The sequence below is a fragment of the Betta splendens genome, chromosome 4 (assembly GCF_900634795.4).
Source record: "Betta splendens chromosome 4, fBetSpl5.4, whole genome shotgun sequence".
Classification (NCBI taxonomy): Eukaryota; Metazoa; Chordata; class Actinopteri; order Anabantiformes; family Osphronemidae; genus Betta; species Betta splendens.
In genome coordinates this window covers 8,215,111-8,233,831 of record NC_040884.2, presented here as the reverse complement: position 1 = coordinate 8,233,831, position 18,721 = coordinate 8,215,111, and the positions used below count along the sequence as shown (strand labels likewise).

Here is an 18,721-nt window from a genome sequence, read left to right as displayed (position 1 = left end):
TCTAGTTATTTTATTATTTTCTTTGCGCCAAAGTACATAAACAGTAACGAGTAATTATATAAAAGCAACTTCACCAGAATTTGGACTCTTGGTTAAAAGCTCTTTTATTGGTTACAATAACTCATGGCAACATATCAGTATCACCAAGCCACTGTACAAATACAAAAAAAAAAGATCTGGTGTGAAAAAGACTATAAAAATTATTCCATAACAAGTGATTATAATTTCACACAATAGCACTGTAAGAGAATTATCATGGCACCAAGTCCCTGGTCTTTACTGGCTTAAAAACAATAAATAAAACGAAACTAAAGTAGGTTGTAGAGTCAAAGGGCAGTGCTTTGTTGGTGATGGTGCTGTGGTCATGTGATGCAACCAGATTAATCTCCTCATACGATAACTGCTTATCAAAAACACAAAACTATTTGTCATAGTGAGGAATAAACGTGACTTGTTCAAATAATCTTCATATCACTGCCTGAACACCAAAATATGAACCGTTTATTTGTTGCGGCGTCGGACACGCACATCCAACGAGGAGATTTAACGTGTGAAGGTAAATGAAGTCAAGCACCTTTGGACTGAGCCTGCGCCACTAAGACGAGTGAACTGCGCAGGCGCACACAAGTGTTCAGGTACTGTCCAGGTTCCAGCTGCTAATACCGCTGAGTTACACACAAGCAAAATGGCTGCCTGCTAATTACCACCGTCAGTAACACGGACGACCCCCTTTTCAGCTGTTAGAGGCTATGGTGGCTTGTTTTTTTTAATCTTTATTTTAACACAGCTCATAATGGAATATGAACGTGAACATGGGTTGACTATAATACATTTGGAAAGGAAATCTGCCGACAACTCTTGGAACTGCTAGCTGCCAGTTAGCTTAGCCTAACAGAAAGCTCATCATGTATCAACAGCAAAGTGTCCTTTTTACAAGTACTCCAACGACCACTCATTACCAGGCAACATCTTGTTAAATATTGACCAACGTTTGCTAAAACAATCTAATGTAGTACATTTTTAGCTTTTGAGATGAAGAGTTAATTACTGTGCCTCAGATGTTTGCGGCCATATTGTTCATTCTCCCTGTGCTAAGCTAACTAGCAGCCACGTTGTTTATTTGATTGGGCAGGTTGTTACTTGTGGTTTGTGTCGTCAAGGCAGTTCAAGCTCAACGCACAGACATTTTCCCGATATTGATTATATTTAGTTTGAGCTAAGACTTGAACATAACATGTCCTGACTGACTCTTGGAAGGTTTTGCAAATGTTACGACAAGAGCACAAAGGTACAAGTGAACGTGTTTACCCTTTGTTCCAAGCGTTTAAAATATCGACACTTTAATGACAGTAGTCAACACTTCTAGTAGGCTAATAAGTCACTTATGGACTTCATCTAATTGGTATAAACATGTGGTGTTCACTGAATGGACCAGACAAAGTCCGAAAAAACCTGTCAAGCTAAAAAATAAAAACATTCAGATATGAGCAGTCCACTTTGATCAGACAGACAGCTTTAAAAAAAAAAATCAATCAGACAAAGATGTGACCGATGGAGGTGGAGAAGGCTGGCACTTGTGTAAAGTGAGATTACACGTTTTTTGTCACATTGATTAGTTTTCATTTCACAGCTCAGGGTCTGTGGATAACATTGGCACAAATAAGGAAGTAACACTTAGATTGATACGTTATCCACGTACATCTGCCCCACGCACGCACACACACACACACACACACACAGATATTCTCAGGCTGAAAACTATAACCGTTAAGTTTAACAATCGCTCAAAATGGATCCATTAATGCAAAGCCAGAAAGAAGCAGCGAGAAAAAAAGAAACAAGTCACTAGAATCACTGTATGTCAACGAGGGGTTTCATAGACAGCTGACTGAACCGTAATAACACTACAGACGGTACGGCAGTAGTAGAAAGCACAACTGTATAAAAGGCGATGTAAAACACCTGCTTTGAGAAGCAGTAGGGAGCTGCATGTGGTTGTGTTGGTTTCTTATAAGCATGCTTTTTAGTGTTCACTAGTATCAGAATGTGCTTCTATTTGGAAAAGAAAGAGAGCAACCCATTCGACTGATCACGGTGGAAAAGAAATAGGAGGAGGAAACATTACTGTAGTCGACGCTAGTATTACCTTATGGTTTGAATGGTATTGTAAGGCAGAATGGAGACACAGTAGTGCCACATCTCGCAGGAGGACTAACCCTCCCTTGAACCAGCCCATGTGGGTTACGTGTGTATACTGTATTTAGAGATAGGCACCTGAGACAGCAGATGGATAGGTCCAACTCACACACATACGTATTGATTTTAAAATATTAAACATTTAGAGGAACCAAAAGTAACAGTAGGGGTATGATGACAAAAAAGTAAATTAGAATTGCCACCTCTACAGGTAAATAGGTGTGTGCCTAATGGTTTACATTTGTACTACAGTTTGTGAATGCATCTCTAGCGCTCTACTACGTGTACATTTCTGTCAACCAAGTGAACTTTCTTCAGTAGCAATATTAACAGTTCATAACCTGTTTTTGGTGAGAAAGAACAATGAGTAGCTAAAAGGCATTAAAACATATAAAATCCTTTTGTGTTTTCTTTTACAGGCTTGTGGTGCACTGCTTTGATTTAGCGAGTTGCTCACATGATTCCAGTTCCATGTGGTCACTCAGTTCACACCAACAAAAAAGGACTCACTGATTCATTTTGTAAAAAGCAAAAGGACTCGGCAAGCTCTGACACACATCTTTCTCTCTTCAGCGTTTCTCCCGTCCTCAGAGGCTGCTCAAAAAAGTCCACCCCATCCTTTAGGCTCCATTACTACATCCTCACATTTGCCCATACATGCATCAGTGCCATTACAGGTAAAGAACAGCTTCTGCATGGGGAGAACATGTCTCTCTCTTCACAGTACACTTTTGCTCCATCAGTGTCATTCATATGGGCAACATGAGACACTTCCCAAGTATAGGGAAAGATGTAGATCTCACAGGTCCCAGGAGACAGGGATGTGACTCCAGGAAGAGTCATCGATCATTTTCCACAGCTGCTGATTTGCATGGAATGGCTGTGGTCTTCAGATATTAAGCATCCGATGATATGAACTCACAATCCACTTGAGTAGAGGCCAAAGTAGAGCCTCCAATAAAATAAAGTTTTCTATCATATCCTAGATTTACTGGTTTCCGCTTTGGAGCTAATAACTTAAACACAGCTTGTTGGTTGTGAAGCTCTACTGATACTGATCTATAATCATAGAAACTTCTAAGCACAGCAGTGTAACTCTCCTTCGGAACAAACAGAATGTGATAAGGAATACTGGGGCTTGTGTTAAAGAAAACCAAAACGACAACATATTCACACAAAAAAACACTCAAGAAGTTACACTATGCCCAGTATGAGTTATGCCTACTGCATGTAAGCACAATACACACACAAAAGTGCGTAAAGCGTGCTCAGTGGAGGCAAACGGTGTTTAAATTGTTTTACTAACTTGCAAAAGTCTGTTTTTGTTGCCTGATGAGTTTGACTAAGTTGAAAAATAAAAGAAAAAAAACAAATAATAAAAAGTCAATTTAGGTAAAAATAATATGGGGCTGTGTCCAATTTATCTATCAAATTTAACCCTCATAAAGTAAGTTTCTGCAATTATGTGATGTAGTAATGTGAATATGTGCACCTGAAATTAAACAAACCCCCCAAAATTATATATAAAAACTGTAGGGTGGGAAATAAACAACAAAAATATATACATACACATTATATATGCATATATGATGCATATATACACACATAATGCTATACATATATACTGTCTTTACATTTACATTTACATAATAAACACCGTCATTTTGCTTGTTAGTCATAGTAGCAATTGCTCTTTACTGCCCCCTAGCGGTGAACCGGTATATGGACTAAATCTTCTTTATTCCTGTAACTCCTAAATTAAATTCTGATTGAACAAATCTACTCAGAGCGTATTATTTTTGTTGCTGTCTAATGGCTGGGTGGAAAAAAAGTCATCTTGAAAGTTATAAAGAGTTGTTACTTTATCACAGGTGGGCTGACCGCCAGTGAAGAGCGAAGAACTGGGGGTGAGGATTTTGGCTGACACAGTGTGCACCCTCAGGTCCAGCCCAGCAGTTGAGGTGGGATATGGAGGGAGGGGCTGCAGGGGAAAGGTTGGCGGGCAGTGATTGAGTACAACGAGGAAGAGGTTTGCTTAGTTCCAGATCCGGAGGAAACTGTCCCAGGAGCCGGTGGCCACAGCCATGCCATCTTCTGTCACTCCCAAGCAGCTCACTCTGTTGTCGTGGCCTGCTAGTACACCTGCAGGAAGACAGTCATGAGTTGGCTTTAAACAGAGAGGTATGATTTTTTTAATCATCTATACAAATGTTCTAATTTAAAAGTAATCTTTCAATTTGCAAGTTGAACCAATGCATCAAATCACAACTGATGATTCAGTTGATCCCGATATGTCACTTACCTGCACGATCGCCTTTCAGAGTGTCCCAGACGTTGCAGTTGAAGTCATCATACCCAGCCAGGAGCAGGCGGCCACTCTTGGAGAAAGCCACGGAGGTGATGCCGCAGATGATGTTGTCGTGGCTGTACATCATCAGCTCCTGGTCAGCACGCAGGTCAAAAAGTCTGCATGTGGCATCATCCGAGCCAGTGCCAAAGGCATTCCCATTGGGGAAAAACTGTGGGAGAAGCACACTTCATCAAGCAAAGGTATGGTTTTATTAAACCTGGGCATCCAGTTTATGTGAGTTTCTGGCATGAGGACAATGTTGAAAGAGAATGATGAATTAATTAAAAATTACTATTTGTAATAGAACCTTAAAGCCATATTAGCTTGGGTTGCTAAGCAAAAAAAAAATAAGAATCCCAAAGACTAGATTTCTTCTGTCAAATGACTGGCTACAAGTTACAATAACTATGTCCAAGTAAAATGAAAACAGTTCAAACTAAAAGCTGGAAGAACATTTACATCTTCAATGCCATTTTTAACCATTCCTCCTCCCTAGTGTATTTGCAAGTACAGGTCCAGCACTCACGCTGACGGCGTTGATGTCAGACACATGTCCAGTGAAGGATTGTCTGCACATGCCATCGCGGATGTCCCACAGCTTGGAGGTGGCATCACAGGCTCCTGACACAAAGGTCTTGTAGTCTGGACTTAGAGACAAGCTCATGACATCACCCGTGTGGCCAGTGAAGACTGTAGCCTGCTGGCCCGTCTCTATGTCCCACAATGCACTGCAAAGAAGAAATAATGATCAGGGATGTGTGGTGAAACTATGTGTCAGAATATCGCCTAAATGTCTCACTGTACATGACCTGTTAGCTGCTGTATTAACAAAAACTGGATTCATGATAAGTAGTCCAGCGACTACTACACGTGGTAGAAGCAGGCTCCTTGCTCACCAGGTGGTGTCCCCAGAGCTCGTCAGGATTTGGTTGTCATCCAAAAAACGACAGCAAGACAAATATCCTGAAAATGAACAGACATTTAGTAACCGATAGTGACTAATTGGTCACACTGAAGACAGCAGCATTTCTACTGTGGTGTCCTCTTTTGACTAGCCTTGCACTTTACCTGTGTGTCCAGGCAACTCTCTGGTGACACGCACGTTCCCCTCACGGGTCTTTAAGCTGTATATGGAGCAAATGTTGTCCAGGCCTCCACAGGCCACGTAGTTCCCAGAAGGGGCATAGGCGCATGTCATCACCCAGGATGAGCGCAGAGGAATAGCATGCATCTGAGGAAGGGTTAGATTAATGGTTGTTAGAGCAGTCTAGAAGAGGGACAATAAGGTCCAATATTCAAAATGAGCTCTACGTTTAAATTGCTAAGAGAAGAATCCACTAATGTTTCCAATCCAAAATGTGGTCTTCTACTTTTATGTTATTGGTTGATAAAATCTGCATTTTTTTAGGCCATCATGGTACAGACTGTGAGTTTTATTTCTACCCTTATGATGTCACAATATTGGTACAGTGTATATCAGTACCTGAGACACTTCACATTTATTTTTAAACCAGCAGGTACATTTTGCTGACCAGAAATTGTTCAGGCAAACCAAGATAGTGAACAATTTTTAAGTTGTCACTGGAGCAGCAATAAAGTACAGTGAAGGTAGAGAACTGTGAAGCATCCGTGCCTGCTAGAACATATTATACATTCTACAGAGTTATTTTATTCATGAATAATCTCACCTTATTTGTTGTGTAGCTGTCCCAGATGATCAGCTTCCCATCTTGCGAGGCACTGACAAGTAACCTGGAAACATGATGAGGAGGTCGGCATGAGAGCAGGCTTACACGTTAAAAACAAAACTAAAATGTACAGTACACACACACTTGGTTCATTAAAAGCGATGGAAGTCAGCCGCCTTACAGACTACTGTGCCACACTGTCTGAATGTCTACAGGGTGCACTGTCACAAAGCATTTGCGAGAGCACCGTATGCCTCTCTGTCAGTACACATTTCACTCCACTTCCCCCCCATTCCTTTCCTTGTGGAAGTCTCCTCATCCAAGGAAGCCACATTTAATGTGCTACTGCATGTAATATTCATTACCCCAGTTATGTAAAAGCCCTGACTTGCAGGCTGAAGCCTGCGCAGCTGGGAAAGAACTAGAAAGAAGCTGAGGCGGGGCAGCGAGAGACTTGCAAGGAAATAAGATGATGAGTAGAAACAGAGAGGATGCATGAAACAGCTGGAACCCCACCCTCCCATTCTGCCTGGGTGTTTCCTCTGGGGACAGGAAATGGTTTGGTGTTAGAGTACAATCAAGAGGAGAGTCACCAAGCTCAAAGGTCAGTGGCTTTTACACAAAATAAACACTTGTCTCCAGCAAGATCCCTCAGTCAACACACATTCACTCACACACAGTCAATCACAAACGAGATTCACCAATTTATGCATCATAAGGTAGAGATTACACAAGTATTTTGTTTTGTAATAAAAGAGAAGTGTGACTCAAACACAGGTTTCTGTGGTGAAAAGGGGAAAACTAAATTATTTTAGACTTGACATAGGTGTATTCTAAAATGTCTATCCTGCAAGAATTTCTTTCCATCTGTCATCTTCCTATACAGTTACTATGGATAGAGTTTAGTCTATCGCATGCATACTAAAGATCCAGTCCAGCTCATAACTGCTCGTGCTCCTATTTGCAGCAAACAGTTAAAAAAGCAGTTTGTAAGTTTAGAATGGTAAAACACAGCTGCAGTCCAATCCAAACACGGAGGATACGTTTTATTTTAAATCACATAGAAATGGATTAGATCTTACAAACTGCATCTTTAAGACTATTAAATAAGTAGTGGTGGCTGCTTGTTTGTGCCTGGCAAATATCATTGCTGTGCTCACAGTGAGGATGTGAAACGGTGCTAGTGCAGATGTACGGTAGTAGTGACATGGCAGTAGTGGCAGTCATTCATGGTGGTATTAGTCATATTAGTAGAGTAGTAGTAGTTGTTGTAGGCACTAATAATAACAACAGTAGCAGTGGAACTGGCTGTAGTATAACCCCACACCTGGGACTCCCGTCACTGCCCCAGTGCATCGCATTGGGAGACAGATAGAGAGAAAAATAGAGTGACACAGACAGATTAAACACAGAACACATCAACACAAGTGGTGTACACTGAAGGAAATGAGCTTGGCTTGTAAAACCTGGCCACACCCACTGACGCTGACGGGACCGACTGAATTACACGCTTACATGGCATCGACCTTCTGCAGGGTTCATTTGGAAGGTTTTATTCACTCAATGTTACACAACACCACTTCCAAACCCCTGAATTATTTCTTCTTGCAGTTACTTTATTTTAGCCCATATGTAGCAGGGACTGTGACTGTGACTAAAGTGATGTGCAGCCAAGATACAGTCATAGTGGTAATATTTAGACTGGTGTAAATTATATACATTATATTCCTGAACTGTTGCTCAAGATGTTTCCATATTTGGTTGGAATGGAAACATGTGGACCGTCAGCCCCCCATGGCACTATAAGGCCTAACCCTGGCATACGTAGTTTGCTGTTAGCATTACTGTTAGCATGGTGACTTCAGACACTAGTAACTTGACATTACTGACTGTATCCAACCTAAAGCTGCAGAAAACAAAACCACGCTGCCAAAATGACCAACTATTACTTTAAAATACACCCACTAAATCTGTCTTTTTAATGCCATTTCCTTCTTAAGTTGATAACTGTGTTGCTTGTAGAATAACTACAATACCTGGAGTCACTTCCCCAGTGCATTGCATAGATCTTGGCCAGGTGGCCCCTGAGAGTGCGTCGCGTCCGCATCTGTATCCGGCCCACTGAGTCCAGACCAGCTGTGATCTGCCAAAACACAGGAAGAAGCATCAGCAGTGGCGGTGAAAAACAGGCCATAATCTCAGTGTTTTTATTCATGTCAACATTTACAAACCTGCACATGCGTTTACAGATCAGAGCATGTAAAGGACCAACTTCATCTTTGAAATATATTCATACAATAATAAGTAATCAAAAGTAACTATTAAAGCATGTACAATTATTTTTAGGACAAAAACATGGAGAGGAAGTGTCTCACCTGTGACAGAGTTGAGTCATGGCAGGCTTTCCTGGCATCCTGCAGAAACAAAGTAACAATTTACATCAACCAGGGAAAAATTTTATTCATTAACTACACAAGGCAAGCTAACAAAAAAGCAGTGTTAAAACCATGCATAATGGTTTTTAGAAACAGATGCTGGATGTAGGTGCTCAAAGAATAGTCACATAGCAGCAGCTGACATTTATAGATTGATTCCAGGAATTCAATTTTTGTATGAGAATGGAGGCTGATGACTGACAAGTTGTATACTGAGTGCGTCACCGTCTCAACTGTGAGTCACAGCTTGCAGTGAGCGGACAGCGGCACACACATGTGCCGTGTCCACATATGCACAACACACGTTAATGTAAACAGGCGGGCACGTGCACGGGCTCTTACCCGAATCTGACTGCGCAGTTGATCAGCTTCTTGCCGCAACTGTTCCAGCTCGCTCATTGTCCCTCTGTGATTTGTTCAGGCCGCACTCTGCTTCAAATAGTGACCGGGAAAGCACACTCACTCTCGCACACACTTTACCAGCGGACACCTGCAAGACAGAGCGAGAGCAAAGAAAGTGCTATAAGTTCGACAGGGAAACACATCGTGGAGGATGGGAACAGTTCCACCACACAGACGCAGGTGTACGGTTTTCACTCAGACCAGTGACGAGGGTGATCCAAAGGGGTGGAGCAGGGTGGGGGCCTGGAGGGTGGCCTGGCTATTCAAACACCCCCAGTCTGGATCAAAAGGCCATGTGAGCAAGGCGCTGACCTTTCCTGACTCAATCAGCTTTTGTGCTATGGTATTACGTCGTTACTTGGTCCACCCCAAAGAGCCCCCCACAGACGTGCATGTCTGTGGCTCTGGATGGTTCATTAGAAAATATTTTTGAGTGAGAACATGCGAGTGTGTCATCTGGGTGTGCATGCAATGCACTGTAATCAATTACATGTATGGGTCTGGGTTAAGGGTTTCAGATTCAGCATCTGTCTGTATGTGCATGTTAGGGAACAGTGTGTGTGAATATGCATGTGTGTACATCCGAGCTGGGGATTTTAAGTTGAAGAGTCCCAATATGGGTCACAAAGCACTCAGACACTCTCAGACTGCACCCCCGCTCATTTTACAGGCCGTTTCACACACTGCTGTCCAGAAGTCTATCCTTCCAAAATTAAATTTTCAGTTCCCGTCTCTATAATTCAACAACTTGACCAAGTCATGCCCTTTCTCAAAATAAGAAATAATGTTAATGTGAATAGGAAGATGTAGGTCCACTTATAAAAAGAGCTAATAACTAAGCCAATATGATGCTCATGTTCAAGAAACTTCACATTTATCTGCGTCTAAAGGTTCTCTTGTGTATTCACAACAGAGGCAGATGTCTTAGACTCATCACGGGCTCTTGTCTCAGCCAAGGAGGTCTTTGACAGTAACAAGGCATCAGGGACAACGGGCGTTGCAAAGCCTTCAGCTGCCTAGGAGTGACGTCACTCCCTCCTCCGGCTGATGCAACCCCCCTAAAGAGAGGCTCTCAGCGTCAGCACGCCTCTGATGTGGTGGTGCTGCTCGATGACTGCCATAGAGCCAGCCTACTGTGTGCTTATGAAACCCACCACGTCAAACAGGACAGCAGTAGCCCACCAAAAACGCTGGATTTGACTTTCTACACTCTGCTTAATATTTTAAATCAATGTTTGGAGCCTCAGGCTTGTATCATACAGTACAGTACAGCGACGAGAGATGGCGATAACGTAGGTGTGACGCTGAACAATGGGATGCTGGAAGGAAGCCAGTAGAGGCACCGATGAGTAGGAAGGATATATGAAGCGTTACATGTGAACACTACTCATTTACAGTTATAAAACCCAATGAGTGCATCTCTTCTCCAGGGTGACTTGAGTCACGCAGCCACTCTGGCCAACGCACACCCAAGCCTGGTATGGAACCAGCGGCAACAAAGCCAAAGCTGTGTGCTGGAGCGGCCCATTGTTTGGTATGTGGCTGACAGCTACAGTAGATAGTGCCGCTTGACACCAACACACCCAGGTCTGTGACACAGGCCAAGGGAAGCCGCTCTCGTCACCAAGCGGCCCAACTAGCACACACCTGCTAACCAGCCACTCGTCCGACCTGTTCCGTCCAGCAGAGAGAAAGAGGACCATCAGGTCTGGACGGGAAGCATAAGGCTCAGCATAGGCCGAAAGGACAAGATGCAGAGGCCTGTACCGCTGCCTATGGGAGGTGGAGTTTTTCCATTAACTGGTTGCCTTTTGGTTTTCAAAACTAACTTAACTTTGGGGATATAAAATCATCTGTTTCATATTTTACACCAAACAATAAACAACTTCGTCACAAAGAGGAAAAAACAACAACAACAACCATGTGAATGATTTTATTGAAAACAATCGTTTGTTGCAGTCCTCATCTGCACACAGGCCAAAATCATTTAAGGTGATATTTCAGCTGTTACATCATCAAGCTTGTATTCAGGTAACTAATAAACGAAGAAACAATCTGTTTTTTCTGAGTCACTCGTTTGGGCATACAGCACTTTCACTTTCATTTATATTCTAACCACAAGCTGAGAGAACTCAGTACTCTTTAAAGTCAGTCAAACCTTTACAGGTACAGGTTTTTAGGCCTGTACCTGATTGCATTGGAGTGAGGAAACACTGTGCCTTGGGTGACCCCTCCCCCCGACAGTTCATGTTTAGCAGGAACTACAGTCACATACAGTAAATGCTCAGAGGAAGTTGACAATTCAGTTTGTCAAAAACAGGAGTCGATTCACGCCAGACAACGCATGAATGAAACTGTAACCCTCCACATATTCCGCACTCAAGCTAAATTTATCTGTGACACTCTCTGGGTCACAGAAGAAAACCATACACATCTGCTTGTCACAAACAAACAGTGGCGTCCAGAGCAGCGGGATGTGCAGGCAATGCAGCTGCACCCGGAGCCACAGGGGCCCAACAACATGACATGTGCAGGAAGTTCAGGAATCAACATTAAGCAACACTGGGGTCTGGACAGATTCTGTAAGCACCAGTGTTCCCAGTAAAAATGGAATGTTCTTTCATGATCAAACTTTAATTATACTTTTATTTCTTATGGACCATGTTGATGTAATTTAGGCCTCACTGAGCAGAACTGTGGTAAACACCACAAGCAAAAAGTGTTTGGGATCATTTTTAAATTGGAGAACTCCTCCTGCCAAGTTTCCTGACATTGGAAGTTATTGTTTTGTTTCAGTGATTCAATATTTTGGTTTGCACATACTTAAACCATCAATAAATGTCACCTCTCCTGCACGTTCATGAATCACATGCCCACTTTCACGTTGCAGCCGTCGCTATGTGGTAAAGTTAGTGGCCCAGGCCACATCAACAACAACTGTGCTGGGAGTAATTACATGCAAACTAATTTATAGCCAAAGAACAAACCGCCAAGATTCATTAGGTTTCTTCTGAAATTATTTGGGAAAGATTAATAGTTTGTACGGTTTTCTGAGCTCTGGTTTTCTTCTTGGACGCCATCTGTGGAGACTGACTTCATGCAATGTTCTTCACGTGGTCTGATAGTTTCCACAGAAAATCCATACGCCAAGTCAGAAGAACTAACCCATCTGTTTCCTAAGCCATGTTGCATAAATAGTGAATTCTGTACTTATGTTCAGACTACCGAAGCTCGCGTACACCGTCTCATTTACGAAATCCCACAACGTTGTTTATAACTTGTTCAGACAATGCTGTACCCGGTGGAGTCATGCTGCATTAGACACAAGCCAGACCAACAATGACAAAGCTGTGATGTTCACAGCTGTTCATAAAACCATTCATGGAATCAACATTAACTGGAAATGATGGGAGGTCCTCACGTGCCTCAACCTAAGGCCTGTCTTTAAATGTATCTAGTCTGGCATGTTTATTGAAGAATATGTGTAACATAAAACACTGCAAATCCCATATTGAAAGGGTATTTTGTTTTACAGTCCTTTTTCCTGATTATCTCTTGAAAAGATGCTCAGATTTAAAGAAATGACGCGCCGGTGCTGCAGGGGCCCTGCTGAAGTCAATGTGAAACCTGGCTGCAGTGGACGGCTCCACCAGGTGTAAACATGCCGTGATAAAATGCCGCCTATTCCAAACATCCGGAGAATGGTGCGATTCCAGAAAGGTAAGAGAGCACTTCCTCGAAGACAGCTGAACCACATTCCCATCATGCCATACGCCTAATGAGTCATCAATTAATGCAACAGCAATAGCTGAATTATTGCAGATAATTAATAATTATGATGACATTTCCACTTAAAAGGGGTGTGTAACTATAGATTGGAAACTTACAGCAGGGAGGCGCAACATATGTTGTGTTTGTGTAGTTTAAAGCATCATCACAAGGTTAAAAGGAAGATATTGAGATCACAAGATACAATCAGCAATAGTCTTTTGAAACATGAAAAAACAGCAACTATTGGGAAATTTTGGGTCATCAAAATGTCCTGTGACTTATGTTAATCAGTGATCCGTACAATAAATTCATCTTCACATCATATCCACTGTATTCGAGCCTTGTGCCAGAGCACCGCTGTGTAAGCACCCTGACATTTCATAACGACCATCAGCCACACTAAAATAAATTAAACCTGCAGCCACAGACACACGATTACCTTTTATTAAGTGGAACTTCACTCTACACATCAACACACCGCTTGCATTCACACGGATGCCCCCCCCCCCCTCCTCCCTCCAGCCACAGATGAAATTACCAGCTCGCCGGAATGATCTCAGTCTAGAGAAATATCTGATACACGCACACTGGCTGAACCCTCGCTACCAGTTGCTGCTCAGATGAAGGCGGCCTGTCATGTATATTTAATGCCGAGGAAAAACCATCGTCGCGGGGTTTCGTGCAGCCACAAATGACAAAGATGATGTTCGAGACGGGGACGAGATGAACGTGCGCCCGCCGTGTAAAGGTGCAGCCCCCGTAGTTCCGCCTGGAGTCGATTGACAGCGAAAGGCCGCGTTCGGACACATTTTCACCAGTTTGGCTTTAGAGAGAGGGAGGAAAAACAGCGCCGAGGCGACAGAAGCCTGGAAAGAAATGTGTCAACAACTGCACTGTTTAAAGGTCGTGGACGGTTTTTGCATGTCCACAACACAATACACCCGCCTCGAAGCGAGAGCAGGAAATAGCCCAAAAGCCCCCAAAATATCAAGACGAGGCTACACGTCCTCACCTGAAACGGGCTTTCTGGCTGCGTCCGTGCTTCCAGTCGGAGTCACACCGGTCCGCTTTCACACAAGAACCATGGTCCCGGCTGGGAGAGGAATCACAAAGGCAGCCGTGTTAGTTTTAAGTCAATTTGAGCCGCTTGAAGCACCAGGAGCGAGCGACACTCAGGCTGGATTTGACTAAAATTTTCAGCAGGCAAGCTAATCACCACACCCATGAAAGTGGGAACATGGCAACAGCCTACGCTGAGGGGAGCGCGGCCCGGGAGACGTCGGCGTCATCTATTTTATAGCAAATATGTGTCATGAAAAATATTATTATTTCCCAAATCGCTGTGTATTTAAATGGTCTCTATAAAAAATCCGCCAATTGTTTTTTTTTCGTGTCGAGGGAAAATCTACAATTAGCCGTGTCACCTACGAAGAAATGGTATCGCCCGTCAGCCCCCTCAACAAAAAGGAACCGAATGGGATACAGGAAACAAATATTAGAGCTACAAAGCATGTAGTAGTAGGAGTAGTAGTAATAATAGTAATAATAGTAATAACAGTAATAATAGTAATAGTGATTCAAATGAAGTTCATCTCCAATTTGAATAGAACATCTTAGTTCAACTCCACTTTTTGCTTCCAAACACCAGTACAGCGAATAACCCTGAACAGTTAGAGAGGCGCACAAAGTACCGTGTGTTTTCTCTACTATGGGAATGTAATCTGTTGCCGTTGTGACGTCACTGGGCATGTTGAGCATAGCTGTGGCAGCAGTGGGATGCATGGATGAGAGGATTGTCAGACATTACCAGCGCAGCATAGCAATGGGACAAAACCACAAATAAATAAATATAGTGCGTTTCTCTAACATAATGTTCATTTTATGTTGCCATGACAACTTGTCTGAGAAAGCAAATTATTAAACTATGCTTATATTGATTAATTCATAAATAATGGTGTACTACAGCATGTACTACAACAAATATAAGCATTGCGGGCAGTATATTTTATACAGATTACTGTTAAATAGTGCTCTTTTTAAACTTGTGACAGGCACACTAGGCAGGTTTGGCTTCTTGCTGAATTGATACAAGAATCACTGATATTAGTCACAGCTGCAGGAAAGCTGTAATAAATAAATGTTAAATGTTAACTAAATATTTGTAAGGGCAACAAGACTGTGAAACTCAGTACAGAAATGCATTTACTCTTGTTATGCTTATGATAAAAGTATTAATGACAATAAAGAACGGTTAAGATAAGGGGTTAGTATCTATAAAGTACGTCAAATCCAAAGCGTTTAGATTGAGCCAGGAGACCGTTGTGCCAAGTCTCACCACAGTTGGCTCATTGAAAAGGATCTTTCTCCATTAGGACAGGATGAATTTTTAATGGGGCCAATGAAAGGGAGCAGTGGGATAGGCTTTTCCATATCTCTGCACGAGCCATAATCAATGGAGGGAAGATGAAAGTTGCCCAGCCCTTGGTTTCCTTTCGGAGTGGCATGTGGTCAGATTAAGTCTAATTGAATTCACACACACAGCAGTAGTTTAGGTGTGTCCGACCAATTCCCCCTTAAACACATTATGAGGATTAGGATTAAAATGACAGCAAAAACATGTTGTGGGTTGTTATATATTTCAATGCTCATTAACCTGGAACATATAGTCACAGATAAGAATCTGCATAACACAAAGTTATACCCACAGATAATCTTTGAATGTAAAGTTGTGCACCATCTCTGCAATCTATTTGACTTTATTTTGACTTTTTTGACTTGACAACTATAAGTTTGTAGGGTTTTTGGTTAATTTAAACATGAACATGTTTTTGCCTAGCTTTTTAAAATTATGCAACTCTGGCCAAACTCTAGTTTATTCTTGTAATATTTGTAACTTTTACAAAGAAATATATATTTGAAACAATATGGGAGGCGTGTTCTCTGTGCCTCCAGAGAGCAAAAATATAGAATTCATTAGCCAGCTGAGAATCAGTCAGGATGTCTAAAAGCACATCTTTGGCCAATAGGGTCCCTCAGCCCATTGCTTGGCAACCAAAGGGGAGGGAGGGAGCAAATTGACACTGTAAAAATAGCACATCAATAGCCTGGTGTCTGAGAAAAAAAAACGAAAGACACACATGTTGATAGATCTATAAATAGCTTCCCAGATCCTGGTAAAAGCTATCGTATACAGTAACTGTATTGTTGCTTTTGAACAAGATATTTTGCATCCATGCAAATTCAGACTGTGTAGCGCAGAAGTAACAGAGCACAAGTGCAGTAACTGTCAGGCAGCTAAAGGAAATAATTTGAATGAGACTGGCTTTAGAGCTAAGGACAAATAACTATATTATACAGTATTTATATGTCACCCTATACTTACCTAAAATTAACTTTGACACCTGATATTTTTCCAGATATTCTAATGCATTTCTTGACCTGCATGCTGTATGTCATTTTTACATTATTGCTTCGGTGCAGTGTCTCATTGGTAATTGGTAGTACACAGATCTCGCTCATTCAGTTCACTAGTCAAAAATTTGCCCAGTATGTGCGATTAAATCTGGTGGAGATAATGTAATGTCAATTTAAAGCAGCTTCTCATGGCCTATTTTTAGCCGAACTTTCCCCTTTCTCCTGGCCACATGTGGCGACGAGGCCCAACAACCTCCATGTAATACTTCCACTGCATCAAAGGCAATTAAAAGGTGGAGCAACAGTAGAACCTTAAAAGGCTTTATCAGGGCCGTCTTATCCACCAGATATCTCCCAGGGAGGCTGGCCGTTGCCAGGGTAACCCTCACAAATGGCAACTGACGTCAAGAAGGTAGGAGAAATACCAGGGAGAGCCAGGGCTGCTATGCATAATGGATTATTGAAAAAAGGGCCTTCTTGAAGAGTGCAAAGTGACTTAAAATATGCGTGCCTTACTGGGCTCACCACCACTTCTCTCTCCATCTCTCTCTCTCTATAATGAGGGAAATAACTGTTGACAGTTTCAGGGTTTTACTTGCTGACTGGCACAGCTAGGGCGTGACTGGCCCAGTTAAAATGATCCATCTTGTGTCCAATGCTGCTGATTTCCACATCGGGAAATTCGCTAACATTTTTGTTCTCTGTAAAATTAATTTAGTTTCTATGACTAGATGTGAACACATTCTAAATATATTAAGTCATTATGTGTCCCACAAGAATATAGCTTTTATTTAGTATTAATCTTTTAAATTGTGCGGCAGCTTCATCATGACATAATAAAAAAGAAAACTATGCCACAGCAGCTATAATCTGCAGATTCGTTGTCACATTGTAACATTCACATTGGTGATCACATGGTGGTGATTTCAGTCACTGAGGTGTTTACTCTGTCCCTGTGTCAGGTTCTTGTCTAATCGCAGGGCTATTGTTGGCCCATAAGAGACTGTCACAGCAGCAGGTTGGTGAAGAGCCCTCGTCGTTTCTGTGATAATGCCTCTCATGTTGTGTTGGAATCACACCATCGACAAACAAGACACTGTAGAGCCATGATTTGCTATCCAAATTAACGCAGGAGGACAGGGCACACACGCAGAAAGGAGCGCACGTGTGTGCTTTTAGGAGTAAAAATGCAACATACAGATGTCACAACGCAACCATCACAGTTTACTAGGCATAGCTCTCAAAATATTACCTGCCAAAACACCTGTATTAGATAATTCCTGAATAAAACTGACAGTGCAAAATGTAAACAAAGTCAATTAACTGCCTGGAACAAGCCTGATTCTTAACTTGTTTCAGGGAGAAGCTGTAGAGGAAATGTACAAAGAGAAGAAGTGAGAGTGTTTGAGTCCCGGGGAATCCCAGACACTTCCGTAAAACAGGGGTGCAACTAGTAACCCAAAGCGTGAAGTAACATGCTCACAAGTTTCCCGAGAACTGAATCACACCAGTGTGGAAAAAAATTTAAAGGAAGTGAGGAGCAACCCTGATGTGCTAATGCCAACCTTTCTGAACGTCTCCCTTTACAGCTGCACTGCTGACAGCAGACACCAGTGGCAATGTTAAAACAGGACAATTAATTTCTATGTTTTTAACAAAAACTCAATTTCAGTCCATTTTCAGCCCGGTAGCAGTGATCCTTCTTGTGGTGGTGCAACTGACAAATGAATCTAAGTGAAACACCGAACAACTTAGAAAAAACACTTAATGTAAGCTTTTCTACCTTTTTCCAGTGGCGATGGGTGGCAGAGGAAGTGGGCGTTTCCTGCATACGTCCTAAAAGACATGGATTGTGAGCTGTGCAGAGAGCTGTGGTTTCAGTTCTTCCTTTTAGCAGAGTGTAGATGCTGCGAGGAGGAGCAGTAAATGGAGAGAGCGAGAGGCTGGGCTGGAGTATGAGAGCTGCTGAGTGGGAGGGGAAGCATACGGTGGCACAGAGACAGGAGATGGAGTAGTATTTCTATTAAAGGGACAGGGTATCTTTCTTCAATAGGAAGCAAATGACAGAGCCATTTACACAAATGATGTATCACAAACATTCCTTTACTGTATCTTGTCTTAACCTGTACAGCACTTCGTTCAACCTAGTTTTTAAAAGGGCTCAACAAATAAAGTGTAGTTACTTTTAAAGGATGCATGGTTGAGTAATCATGTACATTTGTTTTCTACAAAACCAGCTCTCACCTAACACTTAAGGTAAAAAGTCCTTTTAACGCAGGGGTGTCCAATCCTGGTCCTCAAGAGCTACTGTCCTGTTGGTTTTCCACCTAACCCCAACCTTAACCCCTGTGGAAAATATTTGCTAATGTAACAAACTATTGCCTGGAGACAAAAGCCAAGTGTTGACGATTCATAATTTAATTTTAAAAGAAGTAGAAGGATTGTTTCATTTGTCATCAAAGTTT

General features: G+C 42.1%; 1 protein-coding gene across 3 annotated transcripts; it reads right to left on the bottom strand.

Annotated features, from left to right (window-relative positions):
* Window positions 1-86: 86 nt before the first annotated feature.
* On the bottom strand, window positions 87-18,190 carry LOC114854461 (guanine nucleotide-binding protein subunit beta-4). Of its 3 annotated transcripts, none has more exons than XM_055508278.1 (10): window positions 18,040-18,190; window positions 9,012-9,159; window positions 8,610-8,648; window positions 8,271-8,377; window positions 6,235-6,298; window positions 5,615-5,777; window positions 5,443-5,509; window positions 5,073-5,274; window positions 4,499-4,715; window positions 87-4,338 (listed from the first exon to the last, which is right to left on the bottom strand). In XM_055508278.1, exons 2-10 carry the CDS (start codon window positions 9,066-9,068, stop codon window positions 4,232-4,234), a joined length of 1,023 nt encoding a protein of 340 aa, XP_055364253.1. In that variant the 5' UTR covers window positions 9,069-9,159; window positions 18,040-18,190; the 3' UTR covers window positions 87-4,231. The 3 variants fall into 3 exon arrangements, with proteins under 3 accessions (XP_055364253.1, XP_029004718.1, XP_055364254.1); XM_029148885.3 differs by lacking the exon at window positions 18,040-18,190 and adding an exon at window positions 13,855-14,077; XM_055508279.1 differs by lacking the exons at window positions 8,271-8,377; window positions 8,610-8,648; window positions 9,012-9,159; window positions 18,040-18,190 and adding an exon at window positions 7,562-8,238.
* Window positions 18,191-18,721: the final 531 nt, after the last annotated feature.